Here is a 22,126-nt window from a genome sequence, read left to right on the forward strand (position 1 = left end):
CTGTGCAGGAGTGGCATCCTTAGGAAATCAGTAGCAAAAACTTGTGCTTTTTGAGGCAGCAGATTCTAATTTCACATTACATGAGTGCTGTTAAAAAAAAAAATCTACTTTCCATTGAGGAAAATTTCTTCCCCTTCTCGGCTCTTCTCTGAAATATTACAGAACTTTGATCTACTTCAGATTGGTTTTCTTTCCACTTGGTTTCCTTTGAGATATTTGAAAACTGTCTCAGAATTAGCAAAAATTTTATGTGTGGTACCAATAACTTTTTTTCCTGAACCATATCAGAGTAATTTACCAACATGATGCTCTATCATCCCCACATTACTTCAGTATTTATTTCCTCCAAACAATAACATTCTCTCCTACATAACCCCAATAAAATCAAGAAATTAATGTTGATACATTGCTACCAACTATCCTTAGCCCATTCAAGTTTTGCTAGTTGTTCCAATAAAGTCATTTTTCTTAAATTTTCATTTTTATTGTGTTATGTTAGTCACCATACAATATATCATTAGTTTTTGATGTAGTATTCCAACATTTCATTGTTTACGTATAACATCCAGTGCTCCATGCAATAGGTGCCCTCCTTAATACCCACCACCATGCTTACCCATCCCCCTACGTCCCTCCCCTCTAAAACCCTCATGTTTGTTTCTGAGTCTACAGTCTCTCATGGATTGACTCCCCCTCCAATTCCCCCCCTCCTTTACTTTCCTTTTCCTTCTCCTAATGTTCTCCACGTTATTCCTTATGTTCCACAAGTAAGTGAAACCATATGATAATTGACTCTCTATGCTTGACTTACTTCACTCAGCATAATCTCCTCCATTCCCATCCATGTTGATGCAAAAGTTGGGTATTCATCATTCCTGGTGGCTGAGTAATATTTCATTGTACATATGGACCACATCTTTATCCATTTATCTGTTGAAGGGCATCTTGGCTCTTTCCAGTTTGGCTATTGTGGACATTGCTGTTCTGAATATTGGGGTACATATGGCCCTTCTTTTTCACTCCATCTGTATCTTTGGGGTAAATACCCAGTAGTGCAATTGCTGGGTCATAGGGTAGCTCTATTTTTAATTTCCAATAAAGTCACTTATAGAAAAGTGATCAGTTCAGAATCGTGGATGATAATTGTTATGTTTCTTTAGTCTGCTTCATTATGGAACAGTTCCTCGGTCTGTTTTTGACTTCTATGACCCTGAAACTGGTAAAGACTATAATCCTATTTATGTGTAGGATGTCCTTTAGTTTCCATTACTCTCTGATTTTTCTCATGATTAGATTCAGGTTATGTGTCTTTGACAAGAGTGTCTTCGAAATACTTTATGTTTGTCTCATTATATCCTAGCTGGTGGTACATGATTTGTCACATTACTAATGATGTTAACTTAGATCATTTGATTAAGTCTCCTTAGACTGCTCCACTGTAAACTTACTCTTTTTTACCTTCAAAAGGTCTGGGTTTTTTTTCATTCATTCATATACACGTCTCATACAGACTTAAGAATTTCTATATTATTCAGTGGATATTAATGTATTACTATCATAATTTATTTTTTTTAATTTTTTATTTTTTATAAACATGTATTATTATCCCCAGGGGTACAGGTCTGTGAATCAGCACTCACCAAAGCACATACCCTCCCCAATGTCCATAACCCCACCCCCTCTTCTCCCAACCCCCCTCCCCCCAGCAACCCTCAGTTTGTTTTATAAGATTAAGAGTCACTTATAGTTTGTCTCCCTCCCAATCCCATCTTGTTTCATTGATTCTTCTCCTACCCACTTAAGCCCCCATGTTGCATCACCTCTTCCTCATATCAGGGAGATCATATGATAGTTGTCTTTCTCTGCTTGACTTATTTCGCTAAGCATGATATGCTCTAGTTCCATCCATGTTGTCGCAAATGGCAAGATTTCATTTCTTTTGATGGCTGCATAGTATTCCATTGTGTATGTTTACCACTTCTTCTTTATCCATTCATCTGTTGATGGACATCTAGGTTCTTTCCATAGTTTGGCTATTGTGGACATTGCTGCTATAAAAATTCGGGTGCACGTGCCCCTTTGGATCACTACGTTTGTATCTTTAGGGTAAATACCCAGTAGTGCAATTGCTGGGTCATAGGGCAGTTCTATTTTCAACATTTTGAGGAACCTCCATGCTGTTTTCCAGAGTGGCTGCACCAGCTTGCATTCCCACCAACAGTGTAGGAGGGTTCCCCTTTCTTCGCATCCTCGCCAGCATCTTTCATTTCCTGACTTGTTGATTTTAGCCATTCTGACTGGTGTGAGGTGATATCTCATTGTGGTTTTGATTTGTATTTCCCTGATGCCGAGTGATATGGAGCACTTTTTCATGTATCTGTTGGCCATCTGGATGTCTTCTTTGCAGAAATGTCTGTTCATGTCCTCTGCCCATTTCTTGATTGGATTATTTGTTCTTTGGGTGTTGAGTTTCCTAAGTTCTTTATAGATTTTGGACACTAGTCCTTTATCTGATAAGTCGTTCGCAAATATCTTCTCCCATTCTGTCAGTTGTCTTTTGATTTTGTTAACTGTTTCCTTTGCTGTGCAAAAGCTTTTGATCTTGATGAAATCCCAATAGTTCATTTTTGCCCTTGCTTCCCTTGCCTTTGGCGATGTTCCTAGGAAGATGTTGCTGCTTGAGGTCGAAGAGCTTGCTGCCTGTGTTCTCCTCAAGGATTTTGGTGGATTCCTTTCTCACATTGAGGTCCTTCATCCATTTTGAGTCCATTTTTGTGTGTGGTGTAAGGAAATGGTCCAATTTCATTTTTCTGCATGTGGCTGTCCAATTTTCCCAACACCATTTATTGAAGAGGCTATCTTTTTTCCATTGGACATTCTGTCCTGCTTTGTCGAAGATTAGTTGACCATAGAGTTGAGGGTCTATTTCTGGGCTCTCTATTCTGTTCCATTGATCTATGTGTCTGTTTTTGTGCCAGTACCATGCTGTCTTGATGATGACAGCTTTGTAATAGAGCTTGAAGTCCGGAATTGTGATACCACCAACTTTAGCTTTCTTTTTCAATATCCCTTTGGCTATTCGAGGTCTTTTCTGGTTCCTTATAAATTTTAGAATTATTTGTTCCATTTCTTTAAAAAAGATGGATGGTACTTTGATAGGAATTGCATTAAATGTGTAGATTGCTTTAGGTAGCATAGACATTTTCACAATATTTATTCTTCCAATCCATGAGCATGGAACATTTTTCCATTTCTTTGTGTCTTCCTCAATTTCTTTCATGAGTACTTTATAGTTTTCTGAGTATAGATTCTGTGCCTCTTTGGTTAGGTTTATTCCTAGGTATCTTATGGTTTGGGGTGCAATTGTAAATGGGATTGACTCCTTAATTTCTCTTTCTTCTGTCTTGTTGTTGGTGTAGAGAAATGCAACTGATTTCTGTGCATTGATTTTATATCCTGACACTTTACTGAATTCCTGTACAAGTTCTAGCAGTTTTGGAGTGGAGTCTTTTGGGTTTTCCAAATATAGTATCATATCATCTGCAAAGAGTGATAATTTGACTTCTTCTTTGCCGATTTGGATGCCTTTAATTTCCTTTTGTTGTCTGATTGCTGAGGCTAGGACTTCTAGTACTATGTTAAATAGCAGTGGTGATAATGGACATCCCTGCCATGTTCCTGACCTTAGCAGAAAAGCTTTCAGTTTTTCTCCATTGAGAACGATATTTGCAGTGGGTTTTTCATAGATGGCTTTGATGATATTGAGGTATGTGCCCTCTATCCCTACACTTTGAAGAGTTTTGATCAGGAAGGGATGCTGTACTTTGTCAAATGCTTTTTCAGCATCTATTGAGAGTATCATATGGTTCTTGTTCTTTCTTTTATTGATGTGTTGTATCACATTGACTGATTTGCGGATGTTGAACCAACCTTGCAGCCCTGGAATAAATCCACTTGGTCGTGGTGAATAATCCTTTTAATGTACTGTTGAATCCTATTGGCTAGTATTTTGGTGAGAATTTTCGCATCTGTGTTCATCAAGGATATTGGTCTATAGCTCTCTTTTTTGATGGGAACCTTGTCTGGTTTTGGGATCAAGGTGATGCTGGCCTCATAAAATGAGTTTGGAAGTTTTCCTTCCATTGCTATTTTTTGGAACAGTTTCAGGAGCATAGGAATTAGTTCTTCTTTAAATATTCGGTAGAATTCCCCCGGGAAGCCGTCTGGCCCTGGGCTTTTGTTTGTTTGGAGATTTTTAATGACTGTTTCAATCTCCTTACTGGTTATGGGTCTGTTCAGGCTTTCTACTTCTTCCTGGTTCAGTTGTGGTAGTTTATATGTTTCTAGGAATGCATCCATTTCTTCCAGTTTGTCAAATTTGTTGGCGTAGAGTTGCTCATAGTATGTTCTTATAATAGTTTGTATTTCTTTGGTGTTAGTTGTGATCTCTCCACTTTCATTCATGATTTTATTTACTTGGGTCCTTTCTCTTTTCTTTTTGATAAGTCTGGCCAGGGGTTTATCAATTTTATTAATTCTTTCAAAGAACCAGCTCCTAGTTTCGTTGATTTGCTCTATTGTTTTTTTGGTTTCTATTTCATTGATTTCTGCTCTGATCTTTATGATTTCTCTTCTCCTGCTGGGCTTAGGGTTTCTTTCTTGTTCTTTCTCCAGCTCCTTTAGGTGTAGGGTTAGGTTGTGTACCTGAGACCTTTCTTGTTTCTTGAGAAAGGCTTGAACCGCTATATATTTTCCTCTCAGGATTGCCTTTGTTGTGTCCCACAGATTTTGAACCATTGTATTTTCATTATCATTTGTTTCCATGATTTTTTTCAATTCTTTAATTTCCCGGTTGACCCATTCATTCTTTAGAAGGATGCTGTTTAGTCTCCATGTATTTGGGTTCTTTCCACACTTCCTCTTGTGGTTGAGTTCTAGCTTCAGAGCATTGTGGTCTGAAAATATGCAGGGAATGATCCCAATCTTTTGATACCGGTTGAGTCCTGATTTAGGACCGAGGATGTGATCTATTCTGGAGAATGTTCCACGTGCACTAGAGAAGAATGTGTATTCTGTTGCTTTGGGATGAAATGTTCTGAATATATCTGTGATGTCCATCTGGTCCAATGTGTCATTTAAGGCCTTTATTTCCTTGCTGATCTTTTGCTTGGATGATCTGTCCATTTCAGTGAGGGGAGTCTTAAAGTCCCCTACTATTATTGTATTATTGTTGATGTGTTTCTTTGATTTTGTTATTAATTGGTTTATATAGTTGGCTGCTCCCACGTTGGGGGCATAGATATTTAAAATTGTTAGATCTTCTTGTTGGACAGACCCTTTGAGTATGATATAGTGTCCTTCCTCATCTCTTATTATAGTCTTTGGCTTAAAATCTAATTGATCTGATATAAGGATTGCCACTCCTGCTTTCTTCTGATGTCCATTAGCATGGTAAATTCTTTTCCACTTTAAATCTGGAGGTGTCTTCAGGCTTAAAATGAGTTTCTTGTAGGCAATATATAGATGGGTTTTGGTTTTTTATCCATTCTGATACCCTGTGTCTTTTGATTGGGGCATTTAGCCCATTAACATTCAGGGTAACTATTGAGAGATATGAATTTAGTGCCATTGTATTGCCTGTAAGGTGACTGTTACTCTATTTTGTCTCTGTTCCTTTCTGATCTACCACTTGTAGGCTCTCTCTTTGCTTAGAGGACCCCTTTCAATATTTCCCGTAGAGCTGGTTTGGTGTTTGCAAATTCTTTCAGTTTTTGTTTGTCCTGGAAGCTTTTAATCTCTCTTTCTATTTTCAATGATAGCCTAGCTGGATATAGTATTCTTGGCTGCATGTTTTTCTTGTTTAGTGCTCTGAAAATATCATGCCAGCTCTTTCTGGCCTGCCAGGTCTCTGTGGATAAGTCAGCTGCCAATCTAATATTTTTACCATTGTATGTTACAGACTTCTTTTCCCGGGCTGCTTTCAGGATTTTCTCTTTGTCACTGAGACTTGTAAATTTTGCTATTAGGTGACGGGGTGTGGGCCTATTCTTATTGATTTTGAGGGGCGTTCTCTGAACCTCCTGAATTTTGATGCTCGTTCCCTTTGCCATATTGGGGAAATTCTCCCCAATAATTCTCTCCAGTATACCTTCTGCTCCCCTCTCTCTTTCTTCTTCTTCTGGAATCCCAATTATTCTAATGTTGTTTCGTCTTATGGTGTCACTTATCTCTCTAATTCTCCCCTCGTGGTCCAGTAGCTGTTTGTTCCTCTTTTGCTCAGCTTCTTTATTCCCTCATTTGGTCTTCTATATCACTAATTCTTTCTTCTGCCTCATTTATCCTAGCAGTGAGAGCCTCCATTTTTGATTGCACCTCATTAATAGCTTTTTTTATTTCAACTTGGTTAGATTTTAGTTCTTTTATTTCTCCAGAAAGGGCTTTTATATATCCTGAGAGGGTTTCTCTAATATCTTCCATGCCTTTTTCGAGCCCGGCTAGAACCTTGAGAATTGTCATTCTGAACTCTAGATCTGACATATTACCAATGTCTGTGTTGATTAGGTCCCTAGCCTTCGGTACTGCCTCTTGTTCTTTTTTTTGTGGTGAATTTTTCCGCCTTGTCATTTTGTCCAGATAAGAGTATATGAAGGAGCAAGTAAAATACTAAAAGGGTGGCAACAACCCCAGGATAATATGCTTTAACCAAATCAGAAGAGATCCCAAATCGTGAGGGGGAGAAAGGGGATAAAAAGAGGTTCAAAAAGAAAGAAAGAAAAAAAAAGAAAAATAAATAAAATAAAAGAATTTTAAAAAATAAAACGAATAAAGAAAAATATAAAAAGGAAAAAATATATATATTAGATAAACTAGGTAAAAAATGTTAAAAAAAGGGTAAAAGTTAAAAAAAATTTAGCAGAAGAAGAGAAAAAAAATGCAAAAGAAAAAATTAAATTAACTGCAAGACTAAAAATATCACAGGGGAAAAAAAAAAAGAAAATCACAGGGAGAAAGCCATGAATTCCGTGCTTTGCTTTCTCCTCCTCTGGAATTCTGCTGCTCTCCTTGGTATTGAAACCGCACTCCTTGATAGGTGAACTTGGTCTTGGCTGGATTTCCTGTGGATCTTCTGGGGGAGGGGCCTGGTGTAGTGATTCTCAAGTGTCTTGGCCCCAGGCGGAATTGCACCACCCTTACCAGGGGCAAGGCTGAGTAATCCGCTCGGGTTTGCTTTCAGGAGCTTTTGTTCCCTGAGTGCTTTCCGTAGAGTCCCGGAGGACGGGAATACAAATGGCGGCCTCCTGGTCTCTGCCCCAGAGGAGCCGAGAGCCCGGGGCCCCACTACTCAGTGCGCCCTCAGAGAACAGCGCCCATTTACTCCCGTCTGCCTGACCTCCGGCCGCGCTCCGAGCTCACTGGGCCTGTGACTGGTTCAAGGTCACCCCGAGCTGTGATCTTACTGTCGGCTCTGTCTCTGTAGCCGGCTTTCCCGTTCCAATACCCGCAAGTTCTGTGACACTCAGACACCCCCGATCCTTCTGTGACCCTGCGGGACCTGAGGCCTCGCTGACTCCGCGTGGGCTTCGCCCCGTTTTAGCCTCTGGAGCGATGTCCCTCAGCGGAACAGACTTTTAAAAGTCCTGATGTTGTGTGCCGTTGCTCCGCCGCTTGCCGGGAGCCCGCCCCTCTCCCCGGGGTCTATCTTCCCGTCGCTTTGGATTCACTTCTCCGCTGGTCCTACCTTTCAGAAAGTGGTTGTTTTTCTGTTTCCAGAATTATTGTTGTTCTTCTCTTCGATCTGCTGATGGATTTGCAGGTGTTTGCAATCTTTAGATAAGCTATCTAGTTGATCTGCTAGTTGATGTAGTCTCAGCCTGCTACTTCTTCGCCATCTTGACTCCTGCCCCCTATCATAATTTATTTTGATGCTCCGTTCATCCCCAAAATGACCAGGGTAACCTCTTCAATCTAGCTTCCATGTCCTTTTGAAGTGTCCCCTCATTCTTTCAGCACTTCTTTACTTTTTGGTATGAAAAGATGATCCAGACTTCTTTTGCCTTGTCTGTGCCCCAGCACTGGAGTCATGAATTTCTGCAAAAGCTCTGGTTCCTTTAATGGAAGAGTATTATGAAACCAATATTTGAAGCTGTGTTGCTCTCAGGCCCTGTGAGTGGACAGAGCTAGTGAGTACATGTATGTACTCATATACAAATTTATACCTGTCTTTATCTAAATATATACTGCAAATACCGTGAGTTCACATCAGTATTTCTAATTTAAGTCTGTTACAGGATTCATTTTACACTTATATCTGTTTTCCATATTTGTATATCCTTTCTCTGAAAGATTTCAGTGAGAAATTTGACTCTCGTTATCTTTACTATATTTTCTTATTTGAGCGATCGCTCATAGGTGCCGGTCTCTTGTCACTGCTCTCTCTCCCTCGAGATCCTCTCCTTACACCTCGTAGGCGTCAGCACCTCATGCCAGGTCACTTCTCTGTGTGGATGCTCTTCCCATACCCGCTTGACTGTACTAAGTCTTTGTGCTAAGAGTTCCTACTGTAGGGATGTTGGCCTCACCTTACTTTGCCTCCGTGAGAGTGTATCAGGTTGCCACTGCCCACACCCACCCTCACCACCGTTCATCCTTTTTGGACTCCTGGCCTTGTCCCTGGCTGCCTGGCTGCAAGGACACCCTCCTCACCTAATTTGGGCTCCAGCACCCCCCCCACCTGTAGCCTTAGGTGTTCTCCCACATGGTTGCCCTTTTCATCTTGCTTGGGCTCCCAGTACCTCACCCTAAGTCACCCCTCCACCAGAATTGCCCTCTTCATCCTACACAGGCTCTGACATCAGGTAATACTCCATATGGACACCTACTTATTCTCTTTAGACTCTGGCATCCCACTCTGTGCTTCCTGCTTTGCAGAGATGCCCACCTTATTTAAATGTTTAAATTCCTCCTTGTTGTAATGACCTGATACCTACAACCTGAAGGAGGTAATCCAATCTTTATAAATAAAGGGCACGGTCTTCCACAAGACTGAGCTCACTTCAGACATAGGGTCACACTTTAGGGGTCCACAAGCTACCCACATTTCTGATTAGATGGCTACAAATTCAGGGTTCTTATTACCCCTTCAGGTTTGATAAGTCACTAGAACAACACACAAAACTCAAGAAAGCTCTCAACTTAATTATGGTTTTATCATAGCAAAGGGATACATAACGGAGCCTGCCAAAAGAAAAGAAGCATAGGCAAAGGGCAAAGTCTGGGAGAGTCCCATAGTTGTGAAGCTTCTGTTGTTCTCTCCCCAAGGAGTCAGGATGTATTTACCCTCCCAGAAAGTTTAAATGTGACAGTATGTGAAATATTGCCAATCAGGGAAGCTTACCTGATTGAATCATTGCTCAATCTCCAGACCCCATTCCCCTCACTGGAGTTTGGGTTCTCATGATGTGTCTCAAGCCCCACTTTCTAGTCACATAGTTGGTCTATTGTGGCCAACCCCTATCCTGAGTCATCTCTTTACCATAAACTCTCTGGACCCAACATGAGTAAACTCCACTACCACCACGACCACCACCACTAGGACCAAGCCCTGAGCCTTAGGTGTTCTTCCATGTGGTTGCCTGTCCTAGGAAATTCTAAGAATTTAGAAGCCACTTCCAAGGGATTGGGACAAAAGCCAAACAAATTCTTTATTCCAAGGGATTAAAGGTTACCACTCAGCAACCAGGACAGTGGCCAATCAAATGCTTTTTTATGCATCTTTGGAAAACTAAATTGCTTCCTTCTGGGAGTACAGATCAATTATTCCTCATAGAGTATCTACCTTGAGGGGCACCTGGGTAACTCAGTTGGTTAAGCATCTGCCTTCAGCTCAGGTCATGATCCCAGGGTCCTGGGATTGGTCAGGCTCCCTGCTCAGCCGGGAGTCTGCTTCTCCTTCTGCTCCTCCCCACCCCACACCCCGCTCCCTGGATTGTGCTCCTTCTTTCTCTCAAATAGATAAGTAAAATCTTTAAAAAAAAACAACCCAAAACTACCTTGAGATTTCCTGATGTACGTTTTCAGATTAAAATAAATTATATAACAGTTTTATAGTGGTTATCATTTACTTCTTTTTTATATAGAAATTGTTAAACTTTCAGAAATGTTCTAATACTGCTATAGAAAATGATAACAGCACTGGAGAGTAATATAATCAAACTTAAGGTATTTAAAAGTATTAATTTATTTCTATTATATTTTTCCTTTTTACCTGTCAGTTACGTATCTTATTTGTTTTAGGTATGACTTTAGCCTTTCCAGCTTCAGTTCATGATTCTCTGATTTGCAGTAAAACATTTCAGATTCTGTATAAAAATGAGGAGGTTGTTTTAAATGATGTCATGATCTTCAAAGTTAAAATGTTGTTGGATGAAAAAAAGGTAAACATCTCTTCATATATATTTAGATAAATATTTTTTGTAGAGCCTCCAGACATATTTCTAACTTTAAGTATTCAGCAAACCTTATGCTGTAATTTCTCTTCAGATTGAAGAAACCCTTGAAGAAATGAATTTTTTGTTATCCTTGGATCTACACTTCACAGATGGAGATTATTCGTAAGTAGGCTATTCAAACAATTAAAAATCTTTGACTGGGTGGCTCAGTGGGTTAAAGCTTCTGTCTTCGCTCAGGGTCCTGGGATGGAGCCCCGCATCGGGCTCTCTGCTCAGCAGGGAGCCTGCTTCCTCCTCTCTCTCTGCCTGCCTCTCTGCCTACTTGTGATCTCTGTCTGTCAAATAAATAAATAAAATCTTTAAAAAAAAAATCTTTAGTTTCTCATAACTGCTACCTATTCTCCATTTTCTAGTTAGAATTTAGCCTCTCCCTTTCTTGTTTATTTGAACTACTTCTGTCTAATCATGGAGTCTCATAAGAGTAGTTAGGGCTACTCTTTTGTACCCATGTCAATTCCATGAGCCCCAGGTAGCACATCAGACAAGTTGAAGAAATAAATAATTTCCTAAACTCTAGAAACTCCACTGTTGGTATAATACCACTCCTATGAGATGTTTAAATATAACAGAACTCTCTTTCACTGTATCACTGACCATCTTTCTTATGGCATAAGTAATGCCATCTTTAGGTAGGACTCTTAATATTTAGAGAGTTTTCAAGACTGATGACCTTATACCTTGCAGTTGTTTGTAGTTTGTTAATTCCTAGAGTCCTTGAGGAAATTTTAGGACTGGCTGTTCTGAACTTGCTCACACATCTGAATATGCAGTCATATATTTTAGGGACACAGTGTGCTTGTGTTCATTTAAAATAAGAATCAGATTTAACTTTTTTAAATTAATTAATTAATTAAAAATTTTTTACATTGATTTTTTTTTGCTTATTTTTTTTTCCAGTATAACAGTATTCATTATTTTTTCACCACACCCAGTGCTCCATGCAATCCGTGCCCTCTATAATACCCACCACCTGGTACACCAACCTCCCAACCCCCGCCGCTTCAAACCTCTCAGATTGTTTTTCAGAGTCCATAGTCTTTCATGGTTCACCTCCCCTTCCAATTTCCCTCAACTCCCTTCTCCTCTCTAACTCCCCTTGTCCTCCATGCTATTTGTTATGCTTCACAAATAAGTGAAACCATATGATAATTGACTCTCTCTGCTTGACTTATTTCACTAAACATAATCTCTTCCCTCATTTTAAACGAACTTATAAAAGTACTTCTTGAAAACTATACATAAATTTAGATAACACTTGTAGGATAAATGACTAAACATTTACCTTTTGAAAGGTCTACTTGAGATATCCTCTTTACTGTCATGGAGAAATAAGAATTTTTTTATGTGGTAGTTCTGCTCCTTTGTAAAACTTGTTGATTACAAAGAATTCCTTAAGGGATTAATTTTAAACCAAATCAAAATTTTGTAAATGAAGTAAGCTGAAATGAGTAAGTAGTTTCTTAACTATGGTACTTATAATATATATATGGGTTAAAATACATATACACACGCACACAAACACACTTTGGAAATCATTCTCAAAACAATTGTTTTAATTTTTTATGTGTATAAATCTAATAACAGACTAAATCTCTGTGATCAAATATCTACCAGTTGCTTGCTTGCTTTCAAGCAGCACTTAAAAACAAAATTTTATACAATGAAAAATAATTTTAACTATCTTTTTGAGATTTATTACTATAGGATTTGACCTATGTTATACTATAGTCTTAGAATGAACAGTATTCTCTATGGAATAAAATTTAGTGAAAGACAGAAGTAATTCCTAATCAAAAAAGATGCATTTTATAGGGGCATTAGTTAAAAAACAGTACATATCATGGACTGGTAGAAAACTAAAGGTAAAATCCGATTATTTTCTTATTACTAGATTTCCAATTTTTGTCTAATGCAAATGTAATGCTTTAAAAATTATTTGCATTTTAAATTTTAAAAAACTAAATAAGTAACTATAAAATATTAGCCTTTACTAAATACGCCATACTTACATGCAGATTGTGTTGCTTTTTCTAGGGCAGATGATCTGAACACCTTGCAACTAATAAGTAGCCGAACATTGAAGCTGCACTTTAGCCTCCATAGAGGCCTTCATCATCACGTTAATGTTATGTTTGATTACTTCCACCTTTCTGTGGTGTCCGTCACAGTCCATGCATCATTGGTTGCACTGCACCAGCCACTAATAAGGTAAATTTAACCAATACTCTGGTCCTTATTAATGTAATATCTTTTATTTTATAGTGTAAATGTATACTTTGATAAAGATAATTGAAGTAATAAGGAATTTCTATATTTATAATTATTAAATAAATGCTTCCATTTTATACTAGAGTAATAAAATAACATTTTAGAGCATGAGAACATTAGATTGGTAACTCTTTTAATACAGAAATATAGAACAATCTTTGTCAAGTAAACTGACCAAGAAAAGTAGTGCAGTGTGGAAGTATACATACAGCATTGTTTAGTCTGTACCTGTGTTTTTAAGCAATGCTGTACAGTGTTCATACTCTGAAAAAGTATATTTATTTTTTCTGTTTCTTTGTCTCATCTGGATCACTTAAAATTTTCTTAAATCTGTGCTATACAATAATTCTTGTTTTCTAAGTCATTAATCAATTTTGTGGCTCTTTACTAATAAAGTTTTTAAAGTATAACCTGTATCATTTGAATTTAAAGGAACCTAATATTCTAGATTATAATAAATACATTCAGATAGTTATTTTTCTGCCCACTTCCATAGGGAAATGGATTGTTTTTCATTGTATAAGAATACGTTTCAAGCTCTTCAGTTTTTTACAATACAACATCATCCTTTTGTGGTATGGGCAATAGATGGACACTTTCAAAATCAGTGACTTATATGAAAAGACTCCAAATTGATTTGATTTCTGAACTGTCTACAGTTTTTGTCAGTTCGGATTCCAACAACTGATACTTCAGGGTTATAATGTTGAACTGATTGATCATGAAAACTAAGTAGGTAATTCTGTATAATTACCCTGAGAATATATAGAAGACCAATACAAATTAACATAATGTCCACAAGTAACAGCTTCCCATGGTGCGTATCCTTACATTCTTTTACCTCTTCCATTGTGTTGTCCCATGGTTGCCTTGAGAGCACAGGGCCAGGAGGAAGTCTTCCCCTTTCCCCTAATGATGTGCTTTGCTTTCCTTACTCTGTAGTTAGATCTGTAACTGTTTGTTGTGCTCTCTTTGTCTTACCTCTTAAACCTTTGAGAGCTTGTTCTCCCGGTTGCTATAACTTTTGTACAGGACAGCGTTCCTGTTACATAGTTTTATTATAAACTTTAAAAAATGTTAGATGTTAATTGAATAAATTAATATGTAATAACATGATAGCTGAATGAAACTTCTTTAATAAGAAAGTGACTTTTTGAAATTAAACTTTCAAATAAGTAGTATACAATATTACTTTTTTTTAAATTACATGTTAGGTTTTTAATGCTTAAATTTATTGATAAGATACATTTCTTTAGTTTTCTGAATCTCCTGTTGTAGTTTCAGTAAGAATCCTAACTGAAATATTTGAACCGTTCCTTTTTCTTTATAACTGTTCATTCTTTCTGTATAATGCTTAGTTTCTCTTCTGAGAAATGTACAAACAATTCATAGAGGTTAGCTCAGTTATTCATGTTGCTTGCTAAGGCCTGGACTAGAGTTAGTGATATTTACATCACTAATCCTAGTGAGTTAAATGTGTGCTTCCTCTTGCAATGCAGCAGTTTTTGCCACAGACTAGTAGGAGAAAGAGGCAACTCATCTCCTAGAGACCGTCTACTGGAAGAAGACATTTTTGGCTCAGAATTAGAAGCCAAGAGGATTAACTGTTGGCTCTGGTTAGTGACTGGGAAAGACACTGAGGTGCTGCAGCAGCTGAGGTTGCTGTGCCTTACCCAGCTGCCATGGGCCTTTGTATCCCCTCTCTTGCGGCTAGAGCCTCGCCATGAAAGAAGCAGCATCTCTCCCTGCCTTTTTCCTTGCCTGTAAATGAGAGGTTGGAGAAGGGAAGCAAGGAAAGGGTAAAGAAGAGCTTTGTGCTGGTACATGCTGGTAGAGGGGTCATGTTAAGGGTAACATTCCTCACTATGCTTTGACAAAGTTTTTCCTGAAGTTTCATTACAGATGGGCTTTTTCCCCCTCTAAACAAAATGAAACAGTATTTTACAATCTCATCTTTTTAAGTGTTGTTTTTATTAAAACAATTTCTATGATTAACCCAACTACAGACCTTAAATCAATTATTTGTAATAAGTGGAACCCTACAGAAGATTTCTTGGTTTTTTTACATAACCTATTTTTATATTTGAGCTTTTTAAATTATAAGTTTTATGACTCAATTCTGAAAAACACATTGTAGTAAGTGTAATTTACCATTGATTTGCACCTCCCTTCTTTGCTGGGATATGGATATTTAATATTTGCAAAGCAAATTGATTTTGCAAATGAAGACTGCTTTCTGCTTATGGCAAAGTTGATTCACTTTTCTGTCTTTTCCCTTTTGCCAAACTGCCAAATTGTCCAAATGCTTTGGCCTACTTACAATTAGCCAATACTTTATCTCAAAATTGTGTATGATTTTAAACATTCAAGCAGAATATGCTTTTTGTATAGAATCTATAGTATATTAAATGTAATGTTAATACTAACAGCAGTAGTTCGTATAATATGGATTGAGACAGTACCTTGAACTACTTGAAGATTGTCTTAATGGTGTTCATAGACTTGTAGTAAAGGGAAAGGAAATATCTTCTTTTTGAAAAATAGAGAACAAGTAGATTTAGTAATTTTTCTTTTACTACATTTATGTAGGAAACTCTTTATTTCTGTAAGTAGAATCAATATACGATTTTTAGGTTTTTAAACTCGGTACCAGTTCTGACAGTCCAGTATTTCCAAATTAAAGCTTGATCCTCATTTGTCGTTTAGCTACTCTGGATCCCACAGTTTTATCTTTAGAATTCTTTCTAAGACTTCCTGAAGCCTGATTATGGAGAAGTTCTCTCAGGCATCTAGTCTTAGTTTTTTATATATTCATTGTCTTTTCATAATTATTCCAGTTATTTAAAGGAAAAAGTTAAGAATACTCTAGAAATTATAACCTTGCAAATCCCTGCTCTTTATTCTTATAAGATTTTCTTTTGTAAACATTTAACATTTAAATAGACTGTTATGGCAGTAATAATGTGTAATACTTATTCCTCCAGCTTTCCTCGCCCTGTGAAGACTACTTGGTTAAATAGAAATGCACCAGCACAAAACAAAGATTCTGTGATTCCTACTCTTGAAAGTGTGGTCTTTGGTATTAACTACACAAAACAGTTATCGCCAGATGTAAGAACTAATACATTTATACTCCCTTTTTTCCCTCTTATCTTAAGTGAAGTGTTTTTTAATTGTTTCGTCTGTGAATGTGATTTTTTTTATTAATTGTTTGAGCTGAACAACTTACTGATCAAGTTAGATATGATCTTAACAAATTATTTATTGCAAAATTTAACCTGATAAAGATTTACCAGATTTATTGGGTAGAGATCTTTGACAGCTAGTGCCTTTTTAAACTTGTTACTACCACTTCTTGCTCCCTTAACAGAACTGGTAAATCACTCAAAGGAGCTCGTAAAGATCAGCTGCCAGAATTGAGACCCCGCTTGCAGTTATTACAAGTACAATTGCTATTCCCTTGGAAGGAGAGGGGCTTATGCTGTAAAAGCAGAGTATCTGTCCCTCAGTGCAAATGGAATTTGAATCTCAAATTTTCAAAAACCATAATTTAATCTGCTTGCTTTAAAAACCCACTGAAATTGAAATTTTTAGAGTCACATTTTATGTTTTTAAATAACTTGTATGAATAAGAGCAACTCCCTACAATATTGCTGATTTTTTGTGTGTGTTTTCAAATAATTAACTAATAAACGCTTGGGATTCTTTCCTTTAATTTTCTAAGTTTCAAATGTAATGTATTTAGATTTTTGGTAACTAACACTCTATATCCCAAATCTGTTCTTTGTTTAGGGTTGCAGCTTCATCATTGCAGACTCCTTTCTACATCATGCCTATCATTTTCATTATACCCTTTGTGCCACTTTGCTGCTAGCCTTCAAAGGATTGCACAGCTACTTCATTACAGTAACAGAAGAGATTCCCTCTTGTCAGAAACTAGAACTGGGTATGTTAAAAGTAGTCAGACCTAACATATAGTTCAATTCTTCTCTTCATTCTCATTTTGCTAGTTAGCTGCTTTGCCATAGTTTTTCTATACTAAAACTATAATGTTTGTATGCTTCACTTTTACTTCTCTCTCAATTCCATCTTTTTTGACTCTTGATAATTACTTTCTGCAATTGAAAAAAATTTTTTTATGATATTGAGAAATAACTTCTTGGTGTTAAGTTTGAAGTGAGTCTTTTGATAGCTTTTTAAAAAATATATGTCAATATTCTACTCCTATTAAAATCAGAAAACATACTAGAAAGCAAACGTAATTACCTACAGAATTTTGGAAAAATAAACTAAATCTGTGCTTCTAAATAATTAACAGTCTAAGCAGATTGTAGGTGCTTGAAACATTTTTATATACATTTGGCTTTAAGTGATCTCAGATCTTAGTTCTTTTATTTCACATCAGAGAATAACATTACTCAATTTTAACATTTTGAAATTTATTTAGATCTCTAAAAAAATCAGCCTTGGTTTTAGTCCAACAGTAACATCTGCATATATGTTATAGTACGCAATAAAAAATAATATTGCCTTTATTTTGTATATACCATTTGTAGATTGCAACACGTATTGTGCACAAGATAAATTTTGGGGATTAGCAAAAATAAGTTTTTATTCAGACCTTTTATGATAGTTTAAAAAGCTTTTCTTTTCAAACATCAGGTAGTAGCTTATAATAAGCACATTTTAATTATCTCTTCAGAATAAATTAATTTTATCAATATATACTTGAATAAATCAAGAATTACTTTTAAATTTTACTTGAATTAATCAGTGTTCTTTGTTTATTTCTTTGTTTCTTAAGGATCTCAGTCTTAACAATATTGATGCACTCTTAAAAATAGTCACTGTTACTGAAAATAATTCTTGGGCTTGAGAGTAATTAGCCTATTTTTATAATTACCCATTTAGGGATACAAAAGAATTGTAAGAATATGTAATGATTTGTAGCTCACTTAAATTCAGCTGTGAGAAAATGCTGGATATTGTGCCACTGCCTATCAGCAGCTACTCCAGTGGATTTGATTAACAGATATCGTTCATTTGACCATTTGGAATACTTAATTCAAGTATCCCAATGTTTATACAGAGGTACAAGCAATAGGAAAAAAAAATTTTTTTTTGCTCATATTTTCTTACCCAAGACAAAAATGGTGGAATCCTTTTGATTACTGTTCTCTGAAATACTCTTCTTCCTTGCTATTTTGTATACTTAGAATTCTATTTCCCTTAGGAAAATCTATTTCCCTTGGGAAAATCCCTTAGAAAATGAAAGAAATGTTTGTAAAATAGAACTAATTTAGGCTATCATTATCCTCAACTAATGGAAAAATTATGCTCCATATATTTTTTAATTTGTTTTTTGGGAACTCCAGCACATTTTCTTAGAATCACATTTATAAATTTTGGTTAGTGACCAAACTACCAAACTATTAAACCACAATATTAATGAAGGACAGTACACTGTACTTGAAAAATGGAATTATAATAAAAGTGGTATGGAACTCAGAAGCCAATGTATGATGGTATTTCTACAAGAGAATTTGTTCATTGTTTAGATGTTGAATGATGTAGTAGAATTCATGGAGGCATTATCTTGTAGTTTAGAATGCATGTTTAGCTATTTCTGTTACTAGTTTTGGGACTGTATATACAAAGTGGATTTCATTTGAAAGATAGGGTGATCAAAGGGAACCAGATGTGCATGACTAGGAGGAAAGATAAGGACATTCAAAAGGCAGAGGGTGTAAAGTAGCTCTGGGAGTGAGACTTCTTAATGGTGTGAGTTCCTTGGGATTTTTATGGGCATCTACTTTGTCAGGTCCTGAGCTAGATGCTGAGGAAAAAATATGGTCTCTCTCTTTAAAGAGCTTTGACTTCTCCTCTTCCTTTAATATGTGATCAGTCCAGCATGGGGATGAAAGGAGAAACTCACCCAGAGAGATGGGACTTCCTGAGTTTTTAATATAGAGAGTCGTATATGAGGTGGACCCATAAATGCCTGTATAAGGAAGACATCTATTTGCATGTAATATTCAAATAGACTTAACATGTAATACTTGAGAATAAAAAACACATGAATCACATTTTAACTTAGAAAAAAATATTTTTCTTTAAAAAGATATTTGCTGGTAAAATATATAATTAGTAATTAAAATGAGCATCTCTTCAAAGCACAGATTTATTTCAAATACACAGTATTAGCACAATTACTAGTTTATTAATCTAAATCAGCATGATAATTCATTTATCAGGTTTTAAATTCTGTCATGGTAAGGATGGATTTTATGTTATATGAATTCATTTGACCTTACACATGTAATATAATATAGAAAATACCATAATTAAAAGCCCTTCCTTATATTTAATTTCAGGAGTTAGTTACAAATGAATATAAACTTTATTCCAGATTATTTGATAAAATATCAGAAACCAAATTCTAAAGCAAACCTAGACTCTAGTCTTAAATAAGCAAATAATAGTGATAAATAAAATTACTAGTATCTCACACATCCTACCTACTCAAAATATATTTGTTGAATAAATGAATTAATGAAATGGCACAATACAGTTTTTGTTGTTACTTGAAAAGTATATAGACATCAAAACAAAGATGATTACAGTTTCCTAGGAATTTTTAAAATCAAGACTCATCTTCAATAAATATTTATTGGTAGCAATTTAGGTTATTCTTAAAATTTTCATATTTATATTTTCTGTTTATTATAAATTTTAATTTATCTTGAATGTATCTTCTAGGGAACATCTAAAAATTCTTTTAACTATTTAAAACAATTGCATATTCTGAATTATTAACATTATTTATTTTTATCCTAGCAAAATTAAATTCAAGTACTAGATAATACTTCCATAAAACACTGTTGACTAAATATCATTATATTCACCAGTTTTAATAAGTGGATATAAAGTAGTTTCGGTTTTCTTTCTTTCTTTCTTTTTTTTTTTTTTTTTTAAGAAAAATTCGTTTATTTTAGAGAGAGAGCAGGGGACAGGGGCAATAGGAGAGGGATACAGAGTCTCAGGCAGGGTCCATGCCAAACATAGAGCCTGACTCAGGGCTCGATGTCAGGACCCTGAGATCATGACCTGAGCCAAAACCAAGTGTTGGACAATTAACCAACTGCACTAGGCAGGTACCCCTAAAATAATTCTTGAGTAGAGGATGTTTGTTGTATTTCTTTACACTATTTGATATTTTTCTTGAGTTTTCAATTAAGTATGTACTTAAAATCTTAAACTATATCGTGCTTTAAAAAATGTATCTAAATTCTATTCCCTCTTTTAAAATAACGCCTTAAATTCCTTTCTGCTTTTGCTATTTTCTTTTCTCCTAGTTGAATGATGTACATTTTCTTTTTTTTTTTTTTTTTTTTTTCTGATGACATGTAGTTAAATACTGGTTTGGTACAAGGAGCTCTTACTGGAAATGGAAGTCTGGAATCTAGGAAGTTCTGGAATCTAGGCTTTGGCAAATCATGTAATCTTTCTAGGCCCTAGTATCTATATTTGTAAAAGCAGGGGTTGATCTAGCTCATCTCTGGGATCCCTGCCAGCTCTGAAATTCTGAGTTCAAGAAATTAAAACATAAAAATAATATTGGATTATAAAATGTTGAATGGTACATCATTTAAATAGAAAAAAAGAGCAAAGCAATATAAACTTGAATGTACATCATTTACAATTCTAATAAGCTAATTAACTGAAATACTCTGCTTTAGTGTTCTAACTGCACTCTCAGATCAATACTAAGTCAACTAATAAGAAGTTGGAAAATTCTAGTAAGCTTTGTTGTAAAAGGAGTATTAGTAACTAGTGATGTGTGCAATCCTTATAACTAGCCAAGGCCAACATGCAGGTCCTTTATGAACGCCTTCTCAGAAGAAAACAGCCACGAACCCAGAAAGACACCTCTCTAGGTATGTTTAAAATAGGTTAAGTAAGTAATCCCTTTTTATTAGTATGAAACTTTGCTTTAAATTAGTGTCAAATTTCATAAATATGTATTTATTAATATAGAATATTTCTACCACTATTAGTTTAGAACTTCTAGAATCAGTTTATTTGTAGATAAGCTTTGGTTAATTTCTTAATTTATAATATTGCAGTTTGTAATTAAAACTTGAAATGGTAAATACAAACCATGGCTTTTTTCCATATTCTTTTTACAGTTCCTACAAAGAGCACTATTTGGAAACCATGTTTATTGCCAGAATTTGTTGGTTTAATGATATTAAAGAAATAAAGAAACCACTTCAGTATCTAGTTTTGCTTTTTATGTCAATTTGGATTTATTTTTTTATTGTTCTAAACTTAACAAACAAAATAGTATCCAAAAAAGGAAAATAGTATCAAATCACCACTATTCAGATATTACTATTTTCAGGGAAATATTCTGATCTCATTATTTTATTTATCTATTTCCCTGTATATTTTAGACTTTCATTCTTATATAGCAATAATACTTACTGTCCTTTCATAAGTATATTGAAGGTTTTTATTTTGTGTTGCATAGACGCATTGCAATTTTTTAAAAAATTATGAAAAGCTGTAGAAATAAAAAATAAAATCATAGTGTTTGTTTCTTGGTTTTCAGAAGTATGAAAATAAGGAAATTAAGGAGAAGAAATCTTTCTTATTACTTCTGAGATGAGAACTAGCTCAGAAAAATTTAAGTTAGGCCAATTTTCACTAAAACTTTTAATGGAAAAACTGATCATATTATCAGGAAAGAAAAAAGAAAATTTAAAGATGTATTTATGGTCATTATTTTAGAATAAATTTTTATATTCTTATATAAAATGAATATAAAATTAAAGAAGTCATAGTATGAAATTTTAATCATTTCTGACATGTTTTAGTGTCCTTTTAGCAATAAAAATATACTTCATGTTTAAACTATTGTATTGCCAGCCTATCAGTTTACATTTGAGTATTCTAAAATTCTAAGTTAACTGTACAGGATGCTGCTTATATAAGTCCTATATAAAGAAGGTCCCAGTTTTTGATTGGGTGGGAAAAGACCTGATTCAAACCACAGTGGTGTTAATTAAATAATATTTTCATTGAGATACTAGCCTTAACATCTAATATTATAATGGCATTTTCTGAGCTATGTTATAAATATCTGTTGAGTGAATGAATAGATGAACGGATGGGTGGTTTAGAAAATAGATTTAGTCTGCATTTACCATTTGACCTAGCATCCTCAATTTTATTAACCTGTATCATAGAAATATGAGTAACTAGTTTGTAAAGATTTATGTATAAGCATGTTTATTATAGTATTATTAGTGACAAACCCTGAAAATAAGTACCTATCAATTGACAAA

General features: G+C 35.4%; 1 protein-coding gene across 9 annotated transcripts in view; it reads left to right on the top strand.

Moving 5' to 3' along the window:
- Positions 1-22,126, top strand: part of FAM135A (family with sequence similarity 135 member A) — a 131,869-nt gene that overhangs the window by 38,805 nt on the left and 70,938 nt on the right. For 5 of the 9 annotated variants that reach the window (XM_032340389.1, XM_032340391.1, XM_032340394.1 and 2 more), the window contains exons 5-10: positions 10,294-10,433; positions 10,540-10,610; positions 12,543-12,716; positions 15,761-15,887; positions 16,569-16,722; positions 20,636-20,713. In XM_032340389.1, coding sequence (XP_032196280.1) covers positions 10,294-10,433; positions 10,540-10,610; positions 12,543-12,716; positions 15,761-15,887; positions 16,569-16,722; positions 20,636-20,713 — 744 coding nt within the window. Of the gene's footprint in view, positions 1-10,293; positions 10,434-10,539; positions 10,611-12,542; positions 12,717-14,275; positions 14,393-15,760; positions 15,888-16,568; positions 16,723-20,635; positions 20,714-22,126 lie in introns of all 9 variants that reach the window. The other 4 variants (XM_032340390.1, XM_032340393.1, XM_032340397.1 and 1 more) reach the window with 2 other exon arrangements.

Source organism: Mustela erminea, chromosome 4 (genome assembly GCF_009829155.1).
Source record: "Mustela erminea isolate mMusErm1 chromosome 4, mMusErm1.Pri, whole genome shotgun sequence".
In the NCBI taxonomy this organism is placed as follows: domain Eukaryota; kingdom Metazoa; phylum Chordata; class Mammalia; order Carnivora; family Mustelidae; genus Mustela; species Mustela erminea.